Source organism: Tetrao urogallus (genome assembly GCF_951394365.1).
Source record: "Tetrao urogallus genome assembly, chromosome: 31".
Classification (NCBI taxonomy): Eukaryota; Metazoa; Chordata; class Aves; order Galliformes; family Phasianidae; genus Tetrao; species Tetrao urogallus.
The window spans coordinates 83,799-102,492 of record NC_136844.1 but is presented as its reverse complement, the minus strand read 5'-3'; the positions used below and the strand labels follow the sequence as shown (position 1 = coordinate 102,492).

The following is an 18,694-nucleotide window of genomic DNA, read 5'->3' as shown; positions in this document are numbered from 1 at the left end:
CCCCCCCCCCACCTCCCCCCTCCCCGCAACCACCGCGGTCTCCCCGCACCCCACGAGGCTTCCGCGCGTCCCCCCACCCCGCCCTCCGGCCCGATCCCCCTCAGGCAGCCCTTCGTCTCCCCTCCGGCCCGATCCACCGCGGCCGCCGCTCACCATCGCGCTCCCGGGGGCGGCGGAAGAGGGCCCGGCCACGCGCCGCCGCCTTTATATAGCAGCGCTCCGCCCGGAAGTGTCTTCTGCGCCGCCCGGAAGTGGCCCCTGCGCCGCACGCAGCGCCCCGCAGCGCCGCTCCGGACCCCCAGTGCGGCTCCGGTTGGGGAGTGGGGAGGAGCGGGGATGGGGCCGGGGCCGGTGCTGGGAGGGTTGGGGGAGACGAGATCGGGACTACTTTTCCCGCGCGCGGCGGAGGGATCCGCGCAGTGCGTGACGGTAAGGTGACTGCGCACGTGGCGTGCGTCACGTGGTGCGTGCGCACCGCGGGGGACGCTGGGAAATGTAGTCCTGGTGGCAACGCGCGGCTCGGAAAGCGGCGCGGGGGCCCTGGGTCACGTGGCCTCCCCCCCCCCCCCCAAAAAAAAACGTATCCCGGGCCCCCTCTGAAGGGTCCTGCGCCCCCAAATTACATCCTGCATCCCCAAAGGGTCCTGAGACCCCCCCCCCAATGCAAAAAGCGCCCAAAATATAACCTTCAGCCCCCCCAAAAGAAGCGTCCCGTACCCCCAAAAGGCGCCCTGCAGCCCCCCAAATGTTTCTGCCCCCAAACCCGGGGGCGTCGCACCCCGCCCCGCCCCCCCCCCAACGACGCGGCGTTAAATTATGCGGTTTATTTGTAACAGACCTCAGCCGTACAGTACAAAACTTACAGTAGATCTCATCACAAAGGTACTTACACTATGGTACAGATACAAAAGCTGCGGAGCGGCTCCGACCGCACGGGGGGGAGGAATGGGGGGGGAGGGGGGGAGAGGGGACAGCGAACCCATGGACGCTACAAATGAAACGCGTTAAGGGGGGGGGCGGCCGGGGGGGGGGGGGGGGTATTGCACATCGTCGTTGTTCTTCATACATCTGATTAAAAAATATAGATATGTACAGGGGGAAGCGACCTGGGGGGGTACAAAATCCCTACGTCTGCTGTAAAGCAAAGCGACAGCGCAGCCCTGAGCTCCTCTGGGTGGGTGAAGGGGGGGGGGGGGGGGCGGGGTGAGGGGGGCGCAGAGCACCGCCCCCCCCAACCCCAGTGCCCCCCATATCCCCCCCCCACCCCTCCTTGAGCTCCGGCCGCAGAGCCAGCGGCTGCCGCGTTGAAAGGAGGAAAATAGGAACCCAAAATCAAATGAAATCCGGAGCGGAGCGCCGCCGGCGTGTGAGGTGGTTGTGTTATCCCATAGAAAAGAATCAGCCTTTGGTTTCACCCTCAGGGAGAGAGCAGCCCCCGCTGAGGGTACACACGGTGGGGGGGAGGGGGGTGCCGGGGGGGACCCCCCCTCATACCCCCGTTTTTGGTTATCGCCCTCAAAGCCCCCTCCAGTGTGGGGCTGAGGGAGCGCGGAGCCTTCGTCCCACGGCCCCTCCGCCGCTCAGAGCTGTGCCAGCCCCCTCAATGGGGCTGGGCTGGGGGGGCACAGAGAGCTGAGAGCCCCCCCTGGGGTTATAGCACCTAATGTGAGGGTTAAGGGGATTTTCCCCCCCCACCCCGGAAGGGAACGTCTCAGAAATTCACGTGAGACTTTGGTGGGGGGGGGGGGGAGGGGAGGTAAGGAGTTATAAAAAGAGAAACTAAAAAGCTCAATAAATAACGGAGTGAGAAAAAGGGGGGGAGCACAAAAGAAGTCCGTTAATATTTAAATAACTCCATTTATAAAAAGGCAAATTGTTACGAGCTCCCCTCCACGGGGGGGGGAAGGGAGGGGAGGGGAGGGGAGGGGATATCTTTTTTTTTTTTTTTTAATTATTGATTTTTTTAAATACCTTTTTGTAGCCAAAGTTCAGTGCAAAGGAGTTAAAAAAGGAACGACAACAACCAAAAAAAAAAAAAGAACCAAAAAAAAAAAAAGAACCCAAAAACAAAAAACGACCGAAGAATTTCTGTGGGGGTCTGAAGGCGGGGGGGGGGGGGGGGGAGGGGGTAAAGGAGGGGGAGGGGCTCAGCCGACCTTATGCTCGCCCCGCACGATGTGCGAGGAGAACTCGTACCGGTCCTGGCTGTGGTGGCCGCAGATGTTGCACTCGAAAGGGTCTCTGAAGCCGTGGCAGCCCATGTGGATGGTGAACATGACGTGGTCCAGGAAGAGGATGCGGCAGTGCTCGCAGCGGAAGGCTCGCACCGGCTCCCCGTCCTCGGTCACCACGCGCAGCGCCTCCCGCCCGCCGCCGGCCGCGTTGCGCGTCGCCCCCTCCGCCGCTTTCGGGTCCTCTTTGGCGAACGCCGGGCTCTGGCGGCTGCCGTTTCCCGGCGGAGGCTGAGCCGTCCGCTCCTCGTGGACGCTCTCCGTGTCCGTGGAGTCGTGGCAGCCGTTGGTGGGCGACGCGCCCGCCTCCCGCCCGCGGTACAGCGCCTGCGCCCCGTCCGCCGTGTCCTCGTGGCCCTCGGCGGCGTCGCGGCCCCCCGGCAGCTCCAGGCGGCCCGGCAGAGGCTGCAGTTGGGTGTAGACGGAGCTGATGACGGGGGTCACCTCCGAAATGCAGTTTGTGGGGGGCAGGCGGAGCGGGCGGAGGTGTTCGCCCCCCATCAGCGCCAGGGAGCTGCCGTAGGAGGGGTCCAGGGGGTGGTGGGCCGACACCATCTCTACGTCCTTCTCGAAGCCGGCGTTCACCTCGAAGGGGAGGTCGGAGAGCGCGAACCGCATCTGCTTCTCTCCTGTGGGCAGGAGATGAGATGGCATCAGAGCAGGCACAAGGGCACCGGGACCCCCGTCCCACCCCACCCCTTCCTGTCCCACCCCGTCCTGTCCCATCCCATCCCACACACAGCCCCACTGCTGGCCCACCCCATCCCACCCCACCTCCTCTCACAAAGCCCCACTGCTATCCCATTCCATCCTGCTCCACACGCAGCCCCACTGCTGTCCCACCCCATCCCACCCCATCCCTCCCCACCCCGCAGGATGGAAGGCGCAATGCGAGCACCCACAGCACCCAACCGCAGAGCGTGAGCCATCAGCGCCACATCCCCCCCAGACCCCCCTCTCCCATCTGCCCAGGCTGGGCAGGGAGCAGCCCCTTACCCACGAATTTCTGAGGTGTGGAGCGCTTCCTCTTGGTGAGGCTGTTGGCCAGGCGGTCGATGAACGTCGGCCGGTCGGCAGAGGGGTGCAGCAGGGAGTCCGGCACGATCTCCAGGTCCCTCATCTCATCACCTGGCAAAGCAGCAGAACGCCGCTCAGACAGCGGGCGGCGCGGAGCAGTGGGAGGAGCAGCAGCGGGGATGTGGCAGCCGCCGCGCCGGCCTTGGCAGCCTCCCACCCCGTGGCCACCGGGCACGGAAGCAGCAGGGCTCCGGCTGGGACCCCCGGCAGCCCGGTCCCGCTGCCCCCCCCCCAGCACCCACCTTGCTGGCCGACCAGCGCCTGCGGCTCAGTGCTCAGACTCTGCAGGTAGCTGTGGCAGCGCTCCTTGTGCTCCTCCAGCGTGCTCTGCTGCTTGTAGCTGCGGCCGCAGTAGTTGCACTTGTAGGGTTTGCCAACGGTGGGAGAAGAGACTGCAAAACACACGGATGAAAATCAGATCGTGAGGACACGCAGGGGGCCACCGAGCCACTGACACTGAGCTCCAGGCTGGCTCTGCTCTGGCACCTCCGTACAGGCAGCCGGGTCAGTGCTGAGCAGCTGCTGCGCACTCAAGGCGATGCTTCGCAGCGCTGGGACCCGCGGCCCCGGATCCCAACCCGCAGCCTCGGATCCCCATCCCCGTGGCCGAGGCAAGCGGGCACAAAGCTGCCTCCCCGCTGCTCCCAGCCAGAGGGCAGCAGAAGGGTTCCTGCGTGCTTCCCTACGGGACGGTGCGAGATGCAAACGGCTTTGTTAGGGGCTGGCATGGGAGAGCTGCGCTGCTGCCTCCCGCCGGGCAGGGAAGGCGCCCGGCTCTCGCCTCTGAAATCCACATTAAGCGAAGGTTTTCTCGGTAATTAGCTCCCATACAGACTGATTGCTGTTTGATGCTGTGAGGACGTGTCCCACTTCTGCGTCTCCTGGCGAGGGCTCGCAGGCACTTTCATATGCCAGCGGCGGGGGAGGCTGGCACGGCTCCCAGTTGGGTTCTGATCCCAAGGATGGAGGGGTCTGACCTCGGGAATTGGGGTTCTGACCCAGGAAAGGGGGTCCGACCCCAGGGAAGGGGATCCCAGCCCTCCAGCAGGGTGGGGACGGAGCTGCTCTCCACACCCGAGCACAGCAGCAGCTCACGTGTGCTCTCTGCCCTCTGCACTGTCAGCAGGGATTCTGCCTCCAGCCACCGCCTTCTGGCTTTTTTTTTTTTATCCTCAGAGATAAGGAAAGATTCCAGGGCACGGATTCCTTCGCCTGTTCTTCCCATCACTGTCAGAGGCCATCAAGCTCACCTCCTCCCCAGGGGGAACGGGCTCTTCTGGGCACCTGAACCCGGCAGCACTGCCAGGCAGGGTCACCCACAGCCCCACCAGCTGAGACACAGCAGAGCCAGAGGCAAAAGCAGCTCTCCGGTGTCACATCCAGCAAGGACGGCGTCGGAACAGAGCAAACAGAACCCCTGCGTGCTTCCACGGGGCACGGCCCACCCAGGGCTGGGACCCACCTCCATAAAGCCCATTAAACATTCGTCTTTACGAGAAAGAGATGCAGCCCACAACCTCGGGGCTGCCTCCAACGACCCCAGCTTCACCTCCAGGACACGACGGCCCCCCCAGCACCCAGCACCCAGCGCCCAGCACCCAGCGCCCACCCCACGCTGGTGCTGCCCCATAGGAAGCCTCAGACCGAGCAGGAAGCCGAGCTGCCGGGTGCACTGGGCTCAGCTCCCCCCCGTCAGCTCTCAGTTCACCCCTCCCCACCTCCCCGCTCCCCACCCCGGCCAGGAACCCACCAGAGTGCGTCCTCAGGTGTCCAGTGAGCGCATCCCTCCTACGGCAGGCGTAATTGCAGAAGGGACACTTGAAGGGTTTCTCCCCGGAGTGCAGCTTGATGTGACGAAGGAGGTTTCCCTTCTGGGTGAAGGAAGCCCCGCACTGGTTGCAGTGGAACGGCCTTTCTCCTGCGAGGCAGAGCAGAGCGTGAAACCCCCAGAGGAGAGCAGAGCCCGGCTCCCCCCCCCCGAGCCCCACTCACCCGTGTGGCTGCGCTTGTGCACCATCAGCACGTTGGGGCCGATGCACACCATGCCGCACACGTCGCACTTCAATTTGCCGTTCGGCAGCCGGATGCCACCGGGGGAATGCGGCTCCTGGCCCGGCCCGTCGCAGAAACCCAGCGGCTCCGAGAGGGAATCCTCCACGATGACGCTGTCGTCCTTTTCCAGCATGCGATCCTCCTGTGCCAGCAGCCGGCTGCCTTCCTCATCGCTGTACATCTCCACCTTGATGGAGCTGGCTGCAGGAGGGCAGAAAGGACACGGCTCAGGGGCAGGGTTTGCTCCTAAAGGAGCAGCGCCGATGCGGTGACAGCGCGGCTCCTCGCGCTGCTGGGCGCCTCGGAACGGACAGCCGGCGCTGGAGGCCTGTCTGCTCGTCCCAGCCACCATTGCTTCAGTGCTTTGTGATGAAAAAGCATTCGGCCCCCCGCATCCAAAGGCAGAGGGAGAAAGAAACGGCACTTAAAGCACTTGGGAAGAGCAGGAAACACCAAATTTTGATCGTGAATCAGTAAAGGCACAAAGAGCGCCCAGTGCGAGTCCCTCGGTCAGCAAACCCCAGCCTGCAGCAGAAAAGCACTGAGCTGCAGGTTCTCATCCTTGCTGGAAAGCCTGGGATCCAGCTATGGAAACAGAAAAGAGAACCCGAGCAGGACAGCAGTGCAGGGAGCAAACGCTGCGGGGCATTCAGCCACGAGAGCCCCGGGTGACAACACAGCGACCCAGCGGCTGCTGAGGAAAGGTCCCAGGGGCTGGAGACCCCCAGGGCGCTGCCCGCCCCATGAGAGGCAGAGGGCAGCCCAGAGAGCCCAGCTACAGGCACTGCTGGCCGGAGCCGGAGGGCACAGAGCCGGGGGCCACAGCGCCACAGACCCCCCAGCTCTCTTTCCTCCTGCAGCACCGGGAGCGGAGCGGCTGCGCTGGCAGCGACCGACATTCCTGGCTGCTCCAGCGAGCTGTGGAATGCCACAAATCAGACGGGCTCCAGAGGATGGCAGTGGGACAGCGAGGGCTGCGCTGGCACAGATGGGGAGAGGAGCCTTCCTCCTTCCCTCCTCTCTGCTGCTCCCTCCCTCAGCCGCACCTCCAGACCCTTCTGGAAGCAGAGCAGCACCGTGCACAGCAAGTCCTCAGCTGCCGGCGTTGGGACGTGCCGAGGACAGCAGGAATACCTGCCCTGCTGCCCTGCTGCTCCGAAACCTGTCCGGGTCACCCATAGGGCAGCACACAGAGCCCACAGCCTCAGAGAAAACATTTCCAGGATCCCTTGAAATATCAGCCTCTGATTTCTTCTGTTGAAGCGGGAGGATCTTCCCGAGCCCTTCGGGGAGCTGCAGGGGCTGAGCTTTATGGACACAAAGGAGATTTTTGCCGCCGGCGGGGATGACGCCAGCATCCCAGCTCCCTGGTGAAGGCAGGCATGGCAGCACAGCCCTGCAGGAACCCCAGAAGCTTCCAGGCCCCCCGACGCTGACGTGCTCCCCAGGGCTCGTTTGGGTCTGTGCTGCGGGCAGAGGGCTCTCAGCTGTGGGTCCGGGCACAAAGCTGAGCGAGGAGCCCAGGAATCCCAGCTCTCGCTGCCTCGCTTCCCCTCCTGCACACAATGCTGCCTTCCCAGAGAGGCTCTCAGCAACGGCAGCGACGCATGCAGCCCGGCTCTGGCAACCACAGGCGCTTTGAGGCCATCTGCTGAGCCATCGGCCGAGGGCACCGCAGGCTGCAGCCGGGGGGGCTCAGAGCCACAGCAGCCCTGGCAGAAGCAGAACCTTCCTTCCACGCTGCCCGGCGCCACTGGGAGCAGCGGGGGCCCCCGGGGAGCACAAACACAAAGCAAAACGCTCCAATCTTGACGGCAGGAGCTGCCTGGATGCGCTGACGTTCGCTGCACTTTGATTTTCTTCCTCCCCCCCCCCCCCCACGTCGTTCCCCTGAGGACTTGTTTTTCTTTCCTGGGCGCAGGAGGAAGGCCAACTATTGTTCTGTAATTCTCCTTTCAGAACCAGCGCTGAGTCCGGTCGCACTGAGAGAGCCGTCTCCTCCGGCAGAACAGGTTATATAATATTCTTGCTCCTCTGGGGCTGGATGAACCAGCTGTGAAGTCAAGTCGGATCAGAGCAATGCCATCACCGGCGTCCTGCTGCTCACGGGGAAGGGCTCCTTGCTGCCCTTTCAGCTGGTCCACGTGCTCAGCTCCTTTTGCTTCCAACAGAGCCGCTCTCCACTTAAGGCTTCGTTTCTTCCCACAGCTTCTAAGCGTTTTTAGAGTGCAAACAGACAACAAACAGCTAAAACAAATCCCCCCAGAATGGAGGCAGCTCACGACGGCACCCCTTCTGAAAACAAAATTCCTTTTAACTTCTTCACCCCGGCTCAGAAAGGGCCGCTTCGAAAGGGCCGGAGCAGAGGAGCCGCCATCGCTGCGCGGGTCGATGGCAGGGGAGCTCCTCTGCCACGCAGAACTCTGTGCTCCTCGGGGACACAGGGAGCAGCAGACCCTCAGTGGGATCCATCCAACGGAGCACAGCCACAGCACAGCCCCCCACCCACCGCGAGCCCCCAAAGCTCAGCCCATGGGCAGCACTGAGGGGTGGCTGCAGGCACCCAAAGGCCCGGACCCACGGCGCCTGAAGAGTGGCTCCACCACCAGGACCGGGGGCTGGGGGCGGCCTGGGGGGGGGTTTTACTCACCACTGAGGGAGCGGCTGGGGGAGGAGTGCTGGCTGTTGGGCGTGCTCACCGCAGCTCCCGCGATGGCCGAGCTGAACTCCTTCTCCAGAGAGGAATCCCCGCTGCCTTTGGGAACGCAGAAAGGGAAGAGGGATGTGAAGCTGCCCGCCAGCAACACCCGCAGCCACTTTGTGCAGCAGCGACCCCTGGTAGCCCCCCAGCAGCAGCCCCAGGTGGGACCTGGCGGCAGCACGCAGCAGAGCCCACGGCCCCACAGCACAGCGGGGAGGGCGAAGTGCTTTGGGATGGACAGACGGCACCCGCAGCGCCGTGCCCCCCAGCCCCCCATCGTGTCCCTCACCGACGGCTTGTGGTGCTGCAGGAAATACTGGGTCACGTTTCCTTTGCTCTAAAAACAAACGCAGGTGCCCACGGTGCTGGTAGACGGCGCGGTTCCCCTGGGAGCTCCTGGCTGCAGGCAGTGCCAGCAACGCTGCTGGGTGCCTCATCCCCATCCCCGCTGCCCCGAGACGGACACAGCCGTGCCCCAAAGGCCTTTTCCTCCAGCCAGGCTCCAGGCTGAAGGAGAAGCGAAGCAGAGCAGCAGCCCAACTTCAGGGCAGCTCAGCTCCACGCACCCAAAGCCCAGAGCCGGCAGCAGGAAGCGTCCTGCAGGGTCAGCAAAGCACCCAGAGCCCTGAGGCAGTGACCCCCCCCCAGCACTGCAGCCCAGGGCTGCATTTTGACCCTTCCACCCCTCCAACAGCCCCCAGCACTCAAACTTCAGCCCAGACTCCCAGGGCTTGGCTCGGCACAGCTCATCGAGTTGCTGTTTGTCACGCCTGCAGCATCAACGCTCCCCAGCTCCTCAGTGAGCAGAGCTGGATGCTGAAATTTGTGAGCACCTTACAATGGCAGCGACCCAAAACACTGGGAGGCAATGGAGGTGGGACGTACCAGATATGTAGGATCGTCCATTACAGTCTTCTATATCCATCCTTAAGGTACGTTGCTGAAAGAGAGAGCAGAGCAGAGTCAGAGTTTGCTTGCAGGAGCTGCTCAGCCACCTCCCCGCCCCCCCCCCAAATAAAACATGTCTGGGGCAGAGCTCTGCGAGCCCCCCCAGCGCAGCCCCACATCGCCATCAGCCCCACAGGTACAGAAACCCGGCCCTGGGGGGCACAGTGTGGGCGCAGAGCCACCACCCACCCTAGGGACAGACGGACACGGAGCGTCGGAAGCACGGAGTGGGGACATCTGGTGCCATTCTGCTGATGGGAAGAGCTGGGTTCGGGGCAATGGGACCGAGTGGCAACGCAGCATTGAGCCCAGCACCCTGCAGACACCACGCCGAAATGAGAGGGAAACCCACCCAGCTGGGGTAATTAACTCATTAGCTATGAGGCGGCTCTCACTGGCCCACTCCCATCACTTTGCTGTCACACACACGCTCACATCGCCGGCACGCAGAGCAGCCGTGCAGGGAAATCCCCTCTGTGCAGCACAGCCCAGCCTGGCAGCGGTGGGCGCACGGCCCTGAGCTCCTCCGAGCTGAGGGCGATGGGGCCGAGACCCCCTCCCCCATTTCGCAGCCCCCTCCACGCACGCAGCGCTTTGCGCCACCAGGCAGAGACCTCGGCGACGCTGCGCTGAAACTGGAGCAGCGCTCAGCACTGAAAGAAGGGCTGCCCCCCCCAGGGGCTGCACTCAGGGAAGCAAAGCCCCCCCCAGCAGCCCAGTTTAACCAAAGCCCGGGGCTGAGCATGGAGCCACCCAGACGTCCTCTGTGCTGAGCGCACGGGGGCTCCTGAGGACAGCGGGGTCAGCGTGCGCCCCCCATCCCAGCCCTACGCCGCCATCCCTGCAGCTCGCAGCCCCCCCGGCCCCCCCAGGACAGACCCACTGCCTTCACAAGGGGCGAAGGGCGGTACGAAGCCCCACAGCAGTCCCTGCAGTTTCTCTTCCCCAAGCATTGTTTCCATTCGCTCTGTTTTCCAACATGAGAGCTTTTTTTCCACCTTTACCACGAATAGGAGCGCACGGAGCCATAAAAAAGAAGGGCAGTGATGTTGGAACGGCACTGAGGTCCATCTCCACGGTCCCACGGGGCCGGGCAGCCCCACAGCCAGCAGCAAAGCGCTGCGCCGTGTTTTATCCATCACCAAACAGCTCTCGCTCTGCACCGTGCGTTCAGTCGGACGAAGCGCTGCTGCTGCAGCAATGGAGCGGCTCAAGGATCTCCATGGGATGGAGAGAGGAAAACTCCCCGGGACGAGAACCCAAAGCTGGAGGGGTGGTGGGCAGCAGCTCAGGACCCCACGCCGTGCCCCCCCTCCTGATACATCCGTGGGCATAACTTCACTCGCAGGGCCGTGGACGGAGGATGCGCGGCGCCGATCCGAAGCACTGCTGAGGTCCAGCGACGAAGTCGGAGCTCGAAGCAGCGAAGGCCACCCCTGGGGCTCTTTGTGCAGCATCAAGACCCGCAGCATCACCTCCAACAGCAAAGCTGACAGATGCGGGATGGAAGAGCAGTGCTGCCCCACAGCCCCTGCCGTCGGCGGGGGGGGGTCCCTCCAGCACTGCCGGGGCCGACTGCGCTCCTGGGGCAGCAGAGGATGCCCTCCTGGGGGTGGAGGGCAGATGCAGAGCAGCACTTCTGACAGCCACAGTCCCACATCCCGGCTCCGATGGAAGCATCCTGGAGGATCTGGGGTTCGCGTCCCTCCGCCGTGCATCCCGTCCTGCTGTGAAACGCTGCCCCCCACCCCCATCCCCACCCCCTGGGGGCTGCGAGCTCCGTGCTACAGCTGACCCCCTCCCCCCCCCGCAGCCACAGAGAGCACAGAAATCCACCCATCCCACCCCACAAAGCGCTTCCACCCCCCTGCCCACAGGGCTCCCCCCCGGTGCCCCCCCCCCTTCCCCCCCTTCCCAAGACCCCCCCAGCCAGCAGCACAGCGGGCAGAGCAGCAGACAGACGCAGCCCGGAACCGATGGGGGGCAACGAGCAAAAATGAAGGTGGGGGGCACCGGGGTGGGGAACCACCGGTAAGGACAGAGGAGCACCGGGAGACCCGGACCGGGGGGTCGGGGGGGGGGGACGGGACACGGACGCAGACAGAGCGCTGCCTCCCCCGGTGCCGAGGCGGCCCCGAGCCCGGAGCCCCCCCGTACCCCCCCCGGGCAGAGCTGCGGCCGCGCTCCGCTGTCACCGCCGCTGCCATTGTTCGCGGAGATGTCACCGGGAGCCGCCCCCGTTACCGACCCCAAACCCCCCCCGTTATTCCGGCGGAACCCGCCCGACCCGGGAGGTGTTGCGGTGCGGGGGGGTCCTCCGGGGGTCGCCCCCCCCCCAACCCCTCTCACCGTCGCGGCGCGGAGCGGCCCCCCCGGCCCGGCCCGGGCGCGGGGAGCGGCGGGGGGGGCTCAGCGGCCCGGCGGCGGCTCCGGTTCCATCGGCGGCGGCTTCACCTGAGGAGGGCCCGGCCCGGCCCCCCCCCCGCCCGCCCCGAGCCACTTCCGGGCCCCGCGCGCAGCCGCGCGCCCAACGCCGGCGGGAGGGGGGGGGAGTGGGGGGGGCGCGCGGCCACCGCGGGCGGCGCGGGGGGGGGGGGCGGAGCGCCGAATGCATCGATGGGGCCGAGGGCAGGGCGGGCTGTGGAGCGCCGAGAGAGAGAGGGAGCGCCGAGAGAAGAGCTGAGATGGGGGGGGGGAGAAACCGGGGGAGAACCGCGGGGTGCGGGGGGACCGTGGGGGGGTATGGAGGGACAAAGCGGGGGAATGAGGGGACACTGAGGGTCCCGCTGGGGGCTCCCAGAGGTGCGGGGGATCCTGCGGGGGAGCGGGGGGCGACGTGGGGACAACGAGGGGCTCAGGGGGAGGCTGAGGGTCCCGCGGGGTCACAGGGTCACGTGGGGACACGGAGAGTCCCGTAGGGATGGAGGGCGATGTGGGGTCACTGGGGGTCACAGGGGGCGATGTGGGGTCCCGCGGGGTCCCACGGGGAATCCCATAGGAGCGCCCCGCAGCCGCGGGGATCCCTGACACCACCGCAGCCTGAGCTGCCCCGGCGCTGCCCCAGGAAGCATCGAGTCCATAAAAGCTGCGCAATCTTTATGGAGCCGCTTTCACACCTCTCACTTTCAGGGGCCGTAAAGCAGCGACCTTCGTGCCAGCAGCGGCACGGCCGCATCCAGGGCCACGGGGCGACAGAGCCGTGGGGGTGACAATGCTGCGGGATGACATTGCCGCGGGGCGACAGAGCCGTGGGGGCGGCCGTCAGTCCTGCACAGACACACGGACGCGGTGCCAGGCGGTGCTCAGCACCCCGCGCAGGTTCCAGATGGGCGCCACGCTGTCGGGCTGCACGTTGTAGCTGCTGTCCACCGCTTTGCAGACGATCTCCAGCTCCGTCCCCGCCGCCACCGGCACCGTCAGCTCCCACAGCGCCCATGCCCACGCCCGGCCCAGCGGGGCTTTCTCTCCCGCCAGCCGCGCCACGTTCCACGTGCGCCCGCCGTCCAGCGACACGTCCACGCGCACCACCTCGCGCCCCCCGCCGCTCCACGCGTAACCCTTCACCGTCAGCTCCCCCGGCGGCACCGCGGCTCCCGGCCGCGGCTGAGTGACGGCCGATTGCACCGGCAGCTCCTGGATGGCGGGCGCCGTGCGGTAATCCACCGTGTCCCAATCCACGCAGGGGGAGAAGCCCTTGTAGTCGTTCTGCTGCCAGTGGCTGGGGCTCTCGGCCGGGCTCACGGCCACGCGTCGCAGCCATTTGACGCTGCGCGCGCCCACCACGCCGGGCACCACGACGCGGAGCGGGAAGCCGTGGTCGCGGGGCAGCTCGGCGCCGTTCATCTCGTAGGCCAGCAGCACGTCAGCGGCGGGGCTGAGCGCGCGGCCGTAGGGGATGGACGCTCCGTACGGAGCCCCCCCGGGGTCGGCGTCCAAGCCTTCGAAGCAGACGTGCCACTCGCCCTGGCGCTCCTCGGGGAAGCCGGCGTGCAGCAGGACGTCCCGCAGCCTCGCTCCGCCCCACCGCGCCGTGCCGATGGCGCCGATGTCCCACGGCAGCCCTTTGACGGGCCGCACGCGGCTCATCTCGGCGCGGCGGTTCCCGGCGCACTGCAGGGTCGCCGTCACTTCGTGTTTGGGGAAGCGGCTCCGCAGCTCGTCCAGAGACAGCGACAGCGTGCGGCCGCCGGGACCGTCCACCCGCAGCCGGTAGGAGCTGGGCTCCACCACCGGTACCGGGAGGTGGTTGCGGGTGAAGAAAAGCTCGTTGGGTGTCAGGAAGCGCTCGGCCAGCAGCTCGGCCGGCGGCTCCGCGTTGAAGGGCTTCTGGCTGTTGACCCGCAGCCCGGGGTGCCGGGAGGGGTCCCCGGCGAAGGGGTCCTGGGCGTCGGGGGCCGGCGGTGCCTCGTCGGGGCTGAGCTCGCCCACCTTGTACTGCTGCAGCAGCTCCAGGACGTGCGGTTCTCCGTGCACCGCATACAGTGCCCAGAAGGGCTCCAGGGCCCCACCGGCCGCCAGCAGGATTTTGTCGGGTCCCCCCGGGTGCAGCTCCACGAAGTCGGTGACGTCGAACACGTCGGTGCCGTGGGTCACCCAGACGCGCTCCTCGGGGCTCCGGTGCCGCCCCACCTCCTCCCGTGTGTACCGGGGGTACGACGGGGCGGCGGCGGCGGCGTGAGCGGCCTGGGGGGGAGGAGGAAGAGGGGGGGCCTCGGCCTCGTCAGCGGGGATAACCCGGACCCACCTCCTTCCCGGTGCCCCCCCCTCCACTCCCCACCCGGTGCGCGCTCACCCTCCGCCGCCGTTCTCCATAGCTCAGCGCCGCGCCGAGGCCGAGCAGCGCCGCCAGCACCGGGACCACTCGCCCGCCGCCGCCCCCCCCCGGGCCCGGACCGCCGGGGACGATGTCCGTCCGGGAGGAGCCGCGGTGCGGGGGGAGCGGCGGGAGGGGCAGACGGACTCTGCGGAGAGAGCGGCGCTGAGCGGTGCCCGAGGGCGGAGGGGGGCCGGGGTCCCCTCGGGGGGTGGCACCGGGGGTAACTCTGAGTGTGTTGCGGGCGGGGGGGGGTCCTACCTGCACCGGGGGACAACGCGGAGCAGCAGCATCGCGGCGGGACCTGCGGGAGGCAACGCTCAGAGCGGAGCGGGGGGAGCCCACGACGCCACACCTCCCCTCCCCTCCCCTCCCCCGGTAGCGGATTTTCCGCTCCCCCCCGATGTGCACCTGCGTGGCAACCGCGGCGTTGCGCGGGGCCGAAGGCTTTAACGGAGGGGCGAAGGGGCGGGGACAGACGGCTGGGGCCACGCCCCCTCCCCCTCCCCTTCCCCCCCCACGGCGTTGGGGGCGAGCGTTAAAGGGGCCGCGGGCCAAAACCCCGCACGCGTGAACCCGGGGCGGGACGCGCCGCCGCCCGCCGTGGCGATAAGCGTTATCGGGGCGCAGCCGGATACGGGCACGGCTCCAGCCCCCCCAGCCCCCCCCCCCATTACACGGCGCTGTTTCTCTTTATTTATTGAGGTTTTTTTTTTTTTTCATTTTTTTCTCTTTACTTACATTAAATACATCGGTAGATCAGCAGCTGAGTTCTGTTACCACGATTCGTTATTTAAATGCGATGGAGGAGCCTTCCTCAAAGCAAAAAAAAAAAAAACAAAAAACAACCAAACGGAATAAAAAAAAAAAACAAACCGAACAGCGGAGACAGAGGGAAAACGGGGAGGGTCGGAAAAGCTGCAGCGTCCCGCCTCGCTCCCGGGGGGGCCGATCTCGGGCCGCGCAAAGGGGGGAAAGCAGAGCCGGGGGTCGCATCGCAGCCCCGATCTGCTCAGCCCGCGCTGCGGGGCGTCATGCGGGACCCCCCCGCCCCCCATAAAGGGGGGACGACCCGCACGAGGGGCTCCCTGGGAGCCCAGGCTGCCGGGCGCGGAGCAGGGCAACGGCCTCGGGGCTGCGGTGCGGGGCACGGCGCATTGGCGGCAGCCCAAGGGATCCGAGTTCCATCCGGGAAGAGGAGAAGGGAACGAACTCCCTCACCTCCCTCCTCCGCTCCCAACCTCCAGAGCAAACAGGACCTGAAGGAGAAGCGAGGAGCGGCGGAGCCGGGCGCTTCCCCACGTCGAGTGCCGAGCAAAGGTGGGAGGAGGAACGGGACCAAAGCGAGCGGGGCTCAGCGGGACACAGGGCCGCAGCTCCGCCCGGGGGGGCGGGGGGGCAGAGGCAGCTGTTGGGGTCGCCCGCTGGCTCTGCGTCCCCCCCCCCCAAAAAAAAAAGATTCCCAGGCACTTCTGAACCTTCAGCAAAGGGGAAAAAAAATAAAAAGGCCACCAAGGAAGAAAGCGAAGGACGCTGCAGCTTTTCCCTGCAGGACAGCCATAAAAAAGGGAGGAAAAAAAGAAAGGAAGAAAAAAAAAGGAGGAAAAAAAAAAAAATAGTGACGAAACCAAATCCATCTCAGACCCCGCGCTTTTCCCAGAGGTCTCCGGTGCCTCTCGTCGGTCGCACACAAAACCAAGCCGAGGATGCGCTGCCATCGTGCCGCCAGGAGGGGAGACGCGAGCAGGGCTGAGCCCGCAGAGCAAAGAGGGAGGTGGGAGAGGGAGAAAGGCAGAGGGAGGAGCTGCGGTCAGGTCGCTATTTGCACCTATCGTACAAAGTGAAGAAGAGTTTGTTGGTTTGTTTTTTTCTTTTTTTTTTTTTCTCTTTTTTTTTTTTTTTTTTTTTTTTTTTTTGTTTCCCCCCTCTGGAAGTTAAGTCCCCGGCGGATGGAGTTCCACTGCCATCGGGATGGTGGTCACGGGTGTCTGGTGGTGGCTTTGAAGCATTAAAAAGTGCAGTTAGAGCTCTCGGGAGGGTTCTGGTTCGGGTGGGTTTTTCTCGGTGCGCCGTTACGGAGGGGAGGTGAGGTGTGGTGGAGGGGGGCGGAGGTTTGGAGGTTATATTTCAGCTCTTCCTCGCTCGCGGGCCGCTGCCGAAGGCCGCCCTTCAGTTGCTACAACACTGGCTCTTGTTCTGCTGGGTTTGCTCGTGAAGGTCCACGCCTCTGCTCCTCCCCGCTGCACCGCTCGTGCTCTGGGGCTCGCTCTTTGGCAGCTTCTTGGCTGGAGGGGGGAGAGAAGCATCAGCGGGGCTCCCAGCGCCGCTCCAGGGAGGAGGAAGAGCCGCCCTGAGCCCCGACGCCGCGCTCAGGAGGCATCGGCTCCGCGTTGTGCAGCATGGTGGGCTGTGAGGGAACCGCCCCCCCCTCACCCTGCAGGACCCCCCAACCCCCCCCTTGCAGCCTCACCGATGGCCAGGAAGAGGTCGTTCACATTCATCGCCGTCTTGGCCGACGTCTCCATGAACAACAGGCTGTTGTCATCTGCGTAAGCCTGCGCCTCCTGGAAGAGAGCAGCCAGGTGAGGCTCCAGCAGCCACGGGGGGCTGCAGGGTGGGCAGCCGACACTTACTTCGTACTCCACCATACGTTTGCTGGCCAGGTCGGCTTTGTTGCCCGCGAGCGCAATGACGATGCTGGGGCTGGCTTGCCTCTGCAGCTCTTTCACCCATGTTTTCGCCCGTGCAAATGTTTCCTGGGAGCAGAGAGGGGGAAATGTGGGGTTACCACGAGGCGGGCGCCCCCCAGGGACCCCCCACCACGGGCTGAGCCTGAGCCGAGAGCCTCACCTGGTTGGTGATGTCGTAGACCACGATGGCGGCCTGCGCCCCCCGGTAGTACATGGGGGCCAGGCTGTGGTATCGCTCCTGGCCCGCCGTGTCCCAGATCTCAAACTTCACCGTTGTGTCGTCCAGGCAGACGGACTGTGTGAGGAACGCCGCTGCCGGGAGGGAGGAAGGTGTGAGCATCACCCCGCTGCCCCCCAGCACCCAGCCCACGACCGCCCGGCCCCCGGGGATCGAAGGTGCGAGAGAGGGAAGCCGGCGCGAGGCGCAAACGGAGGCGGCAGCCGCAGGAGTGCAGCTCCAGCCCCGGTGCAGCCTGCAGGCAGCTCCCCCAGCGACTCACCCCCGATGGTGCTCTCCTGGTACTCGTGGAATTGCCCCTTGACGAAGCGCAGCACCAGGCTGGATTTCCCCACCGCCGATTCGCCCAGCAGCACCAGTTTGAACTGACAGATTTTGCTGGCTTGGGATTGCCCGTTCGGCCTGGCGGCTCCTCTGCTGGTCATGGCCGGGCTGCTGCTGGGCTCCTGCCCTGCTGAGAGCCGGGAAGGCACCGACGCTGGGAGCGCAGGCGTTGGTTCCACCAGGCAGTCCTGGAAGGGGAGGAAAGCAGTCGGTCACTGCGTGCTGCACCATTAAATCCCTCCGGCCAAATGCAGTACAGGTGTGACGGGCGCGGGCATCCCTGGGTGCACAACGAGGATCTGACTGCTCTGCTTCCAGAGCTCCAGAGCGACTCCCAGGAGCTGGGTGGGAAAGGCTGACCCCGAGTGACGCCCAGGGGAGGCAGCGCCTCTGCCAGGACAAGGCTTAGCCTCGCGTCCCAGGCCGCTCCTGTTCGTACCACAGCACAGATTCCTCAGCTGCTTCACCTCTCCCCGCCCAGAGGAGAAGCTGGGAACCAACTCCGCAGCTCAGCCTCCAAGTTCCTCAACCTGAGGTTCTTTTTCTGCTCTCTGTTTTCCCTCGGCACGCACTCAGAGCAGACAGCACAGCGCATCCCATCCGCATCAGCAGCTCCTTCAGCCACAGCACTGATGGGTCACCGTGCGGCCCGAGTCCTTCAGCTCCCACACCGGGACAGCAGGGAAAGCAAGGTTTGTGCTTTTCAAGCTAATCTCATTCATTCATTATTTTTCTTTTAAGGCTCACCTCCCACACGGCCGTAGGACACAAACGGCCGCTGGAGCACAGCCAACAGGGGAAGGCCATCAGTGCCTGCGCCCCCACGCACGGCTGCGAACGAAGCACCTCCACGCAGTGCTGAGCCCAGACCTTGAGCCTCACAGCCCCCACAACCCACAGCCGCCTCAGGCCCAGCCCCGGGGGTGGGGGGAGGTTCCACTTCACCTTTGCACTTCCACAGGCTGGATGCAGTGCTGCAGCACGCACACCCTACAGCACCAGCCCCAGGACCACCGGCTGCTCCTGTTACACCAAATCCTCTCACCTGCAGAGGCAACCAAGCTGAACTGTACACACAGTTACTCCCACCACACCTTTGTGTCACAGCCAGCAGCGCTCGCTGTGACTCGAGGTGCGAAGCACTGAGCTCCATAAGCACACACAGGCCCATGAAACACCAGCAGGCGCTGACTGTGGGGCACCGTGCTGCACAGCTCCCCCAGCACAAAGCGCACAGCTGCAGCAGCGACGGCTCCACGTCACGCAGGGCTGAAACGAGAGGTAAAGTCTCCCACCGCAGGACCCCACCCCGACCCTACGAGGACGTGGAGCCCCTGGGAGCAGCGCCGCCAGCAGCCGCACAGCACAGCATTGCAACAGCCGCCAGGGCCAACTGCTTTCCTGTTACTGGGCGGACTTCTCCTATGTCCCAACCACACTCACACCACCACCGAGGCGGCTGCGGGACCGGCGACCTCCGGTGGGACGACGTGGGGCCCTTTATAACAGAGCCCGCGCTGCCCGGTCCCGGTGCATTCTTGATCTCTGGTGGCTCTGCCGCACGCAGCACTGTTTCCATTTGGCACAGCGGGGCGGTCGCACTCTCTCTCGGCCCTCACC

At 65.4% G+C, this 18,694-nt stretch overlaps 4 protein-coding genes across 6 annotated transcripts in view; all 4 read right to left on the bottom strand.

Moving 5' to 3' along the window:
* Positions 1-156, bottom strand: part of ERBB3 (erb-b2 receptor tyrosine kinase 3) — a gene marked incomplete at both ends in the record, with an annotated part of 8,440 nt that extends 8,284 nt beyond the window's left edge. Inside the window, 1 exon segment of the mRNA XM_079547804.1 lies at positions 78-156. Within this exon segment, the coding sequence (XP_079403930.1) occupies positions 78-156 (79 nt within the window).
* A 1,991-nt stretch (positions 157-2,147) lies between these two features.
* Positions 2,148-8,986, bottom strand: IKZF4 (IKAROS family zinc finger 4; the record flags this gene model as incomplete). Of its 2 annotated transcripts, none has more annotated exons than XM_079547765.1 (7): positions 2,148-2,860; positions 3,228-3,359; positions 3,551-3,700; positions 5,059-5,226; positions 5,301-5,557; positions 8,007-8,111; positions 8,943-8,986. In XM_079547765.1, the coding sequence occupies 7 exons, from the start codon at positions 8,984-8,986 to the stop codon at positions 2,148-2,150; spliced, it is 1,569 nt and encodes a 522-aa protein (XP_079403891.1). The 2 variants fall into 2 exon arrangements, with proteins under 2 accessions (XP_079403891.1, XP_079403890.1); XM_079547764.1 differs by having other exon boundaries at positions 5,301-5,561; positions 8,011-8,111.
* A 3,284-nt stretch (positions 8,987-12,270) lies between these two features.
* On the bottom strand, positions 12,271-14,574 carry SUOX (sulfite oxidase; the record flags this gene model as incomplete). The annotated part of the gene is given in 6 exon segments (XM_079547803.1): positions 12,271-13,692; positions 13,802-13,970; positions 14,084-14,126; positions 14,234-14,305; positions 14,308-14,468; positions 14,564-14,574. Coding segments are annotated over 6 exon segments (1,878 nt in total).
* Positions 14,575-15,771: 1,197 nt separating this feature from the next.
* Positions 15,772-17,279, bottom strand: RAB5B (RAB5B, member RAS oncogene family). 2 transcript variants are annotated; one of them, XM_079547721.1, is made up of 5 exons: positions 17,013-17,279; positions 16,673-16,824; positions 16,456-16,578; positions 16,293-16,386; positions 15,772-16,107 (listed from the first exon to the last, which is right to left on the bottom strand). In XM_079547721.1, exons 1-5 carry the CDS (start codon positions 17,173-17,175, stop codon positions 15,992-15,994), a joined length of 648 nt encoding a protein of 215 aa, XP_079403847.1. In that variant the 5' UTR covers positions 17,176-17,279; the 3' UTR covers positions 15,772-15,991. The 2 variants fall into 2 exon arrangements, with proteins under 2 accessions (XP_079403847.1, XP_079403848.1); XM_079547722.1 differs by lacking the exon at positions 16,456-16,578.
* Between the last annotated feature and the right edge of the window lie 1,415 nt (positions 17,280-18,694).